Source organism: Neltuma alba, unplaced genomic scaffold, assembly GCF_004799145.2.
Source record: "Neltuma alba isolate B1F8T4 unplaced genomic scaffold, ASM479914v2 tig00011740_pilon, whole genome shotgun sequence".
Lineage (NCBI taxonomy): Eukaryota > Viridiplantae > Streptophyta > Magnoliopsida > Fabales > Fabaceae > Neltuma > Neltuma alba.
The window spans coordinates 336,961-339,481 of NW_021636368.1; the positions used below are offsets into that span (position 1 = coordinate 336,961).

The 2,521-nt window shown below is 38.8% G+C and overlaps 1 protein-coding gene across 1 annotated transcript; it reads right to left on the reverse strand.

Annotated features, from left to right (window-relative positions):
• Positions 1-1,305: 1,305 nt before the first annotated feature.
• Positions 1,306-1,788, reverse strand: LOC114717491 (uncharacterized). The gene has a single exon (XM_028902630.1). It carries the CDS (start codon positions 1,786-1,788, stop codon positions 1,306-1,308), a length of 483 nt encoding a protein of 160 aa, XP_028758463.1.
• Positions 1,789-2,521: the final 733 nt, after the last annotated feature.

Sequence of the window (2,521 nt, forward strand, 5' to 3'; positions counted from 1 at the left end):
TCTTTTTTCTTTTTCTCAGGTCGTTATGTGTCTACTCTTTTGACGTGAACCTTCATATTGGTGATACAAAGGCCTGGTTACTCAAGCATGGATAACTCATCGGCACTAAGATGCTACTAGCATGCTCATAGCTTTTACTGGCCATTTGACGTGAAGATCGACATTGGTGATGAAGATCCCCAGTTACTAAGCATAGCTTAAACTAGAGGAGCGGAATCTTATTACATATTCTTTTTTTTCTTTTGTTTTTTTTTTTCAAATTGACCCGAACCATAACTCTAAATGTGCTCTTCCATCCCAAGCACATATAATATAGTACTCTTCAACTCCTAAGACATTCAAAAGGGTAGGATTATTATTATTATTTTACGGGTTAGATGAAGGCTCAAAAGGGGTTAAGCAAAGGATAAATGCATGAGAAGGGTAGGCTTTTGGCTTATCTGGCTAGAAGAATTGAATTGAATGCCTTTATCATCTTTATGAATGCAAATACACAAACGTGGTCTCAAACAAGATTCAAGTCAAGTTCTAGATCAAGGAAAGATATAGGAGTATACACACATGAAAAGAAAAAAATGCATCAGGCTTAAAACCTCACTAGGCATATGATTACTAGCTTAAATTCACCCAAATCTATTGCCACTTAGTTTATCCACTCAAGTCATGATCAATCACTTTTCAAATCATGCATCATACTTGAATCACTTCAAACTTACAATCTTCACATTCAAAACTAAAACAAAAGTAAAACAAAAACGAAAAAAACTAAAAGAACGAAATCCCTTCCCCACACTTAAAAAATGCATTGCCCTTAATGCATAACACATAGGGCAAATCACAAAAACAAGTAATATCCAGCAGAGCCCAGCTCAATCATATGACAATGCAAAGCAAAAAGAGTGAAGGGAAGGAATACAACCAAGCTACGTGGCATCTCATAGTGTGATGACCTCTACATCTTGGGTCGAGAATCCCTCGTAATAAGGCTTCAAGCAATGACCATTGACTGTGAAGCATCTTCTAGTTGGCTCTCTCTTAATCTCTACAGCTCCATAGGGAAAAACATTAGTGACAATGAAAGGTCCCTAAGGGAAGGAATACAACCAAGCTACGTGGCGTCTCATAGTATGATGACCTCTATGTCTTAGGTGGAGAATCCCTTGTAATAAGGCTTCAAGCGATGACCATTGACTGTGAAGCATCTTCTAGTTGGCTCTCTCTAAATCTCTACAGCTCTATAGGAAAAAACATTAGTGACAATGAAAGGTCCCTAAGGGAAGGAATAGAACCAAGCTACGTGGCGTCTCATAGTGTGATGACCTCTACGTCTTGGGTGGAGAATCCATCATAATAAGGCTTCAAGCGATGACCATTGACTATGAAGCATCTTCTAGTTGGCTCTCTCTTAATCTCTACAGCTCTATAGGGAAAAACATTAGTGACAATGAAAGGTCCCTCCCATCTAGAACAGAGCTTACCAGGCATAAGTTTAAGTCTAGAGACATAAAGTAGAACTTTTTGGCCCATATGAAACTCCCTTCTCAAGATGAGCTTGTCATGGATAGCCTTAGTTTTTTCCTTATAGATCTGAGCGTTCTCATATGCTTCTCTCCTAAGCTCTTCAAGTTCTTGCAATTGTAACTTTCTTTTAGCACCAACACTAGCAAGATCAAGGCTGCAGCTTTTGATGGCCCAATATGCCTTGTGCTCCACCTCTACCAATAGCTGACAAGCTTTACTAAAGACAATCTGATATGGAGACATGCCAATCAGGCTACTATACGACATGCTTAAAGTACCTCATCCAGCCTCTTGCTCCAATCCTTTCTATTAGGTTGCACTGTCTTTTCAAGAATGAGCTTAATTTCTCCATTTGAGAGTTCCGCTTTACTTTTTGTCTAAGGGTGGTATGGAGTAGCCACCTTATGCATCACACCATACTTACTAAGTAAGCTCTGCATACTTCGATTGCAAAACTAAGTACCTTGATCACTAATGATAGCTCTTGGGATTCCAAACTTGCAGAAAATGTGAGACCTGACAAAAGAAACCACTACAGAAGAGTCATTAGTATGAGTAGGGATTGCCTCAACCCACTTAAAGACATAATCCACAGAAAGCAAAATATAAACATAGCCAAACAAAGTAGGAAAAGGTCCCATGAAATCAATACCCAAAACATTAAAAACTTCACAGAACAATAGAGGTTGTTGAGGCATCTCATGCTTCCTAGAGACATTGCCTACAAATTGGCACCTGGAGCACTTCTTACAAAACTCGTGGGCATCATGGAATAAAGTGGGCCAAAATAACCTACTTTCTAAAACGTTCTTAGTAGTATGCTTAGCACTAAAGTGCCCTCCACGAGCAAGAGTGTGACAAAACATCAATGCATATTCAAATTCACTATCAAGAATGCATCGCCTCATAACCTGATTATTGCAAATGTGCCACAAGTAGGGATCATCCCATATATAGAACGTAGCATCACTCTTAAACTTGTTTAATTGATGCTTATTCA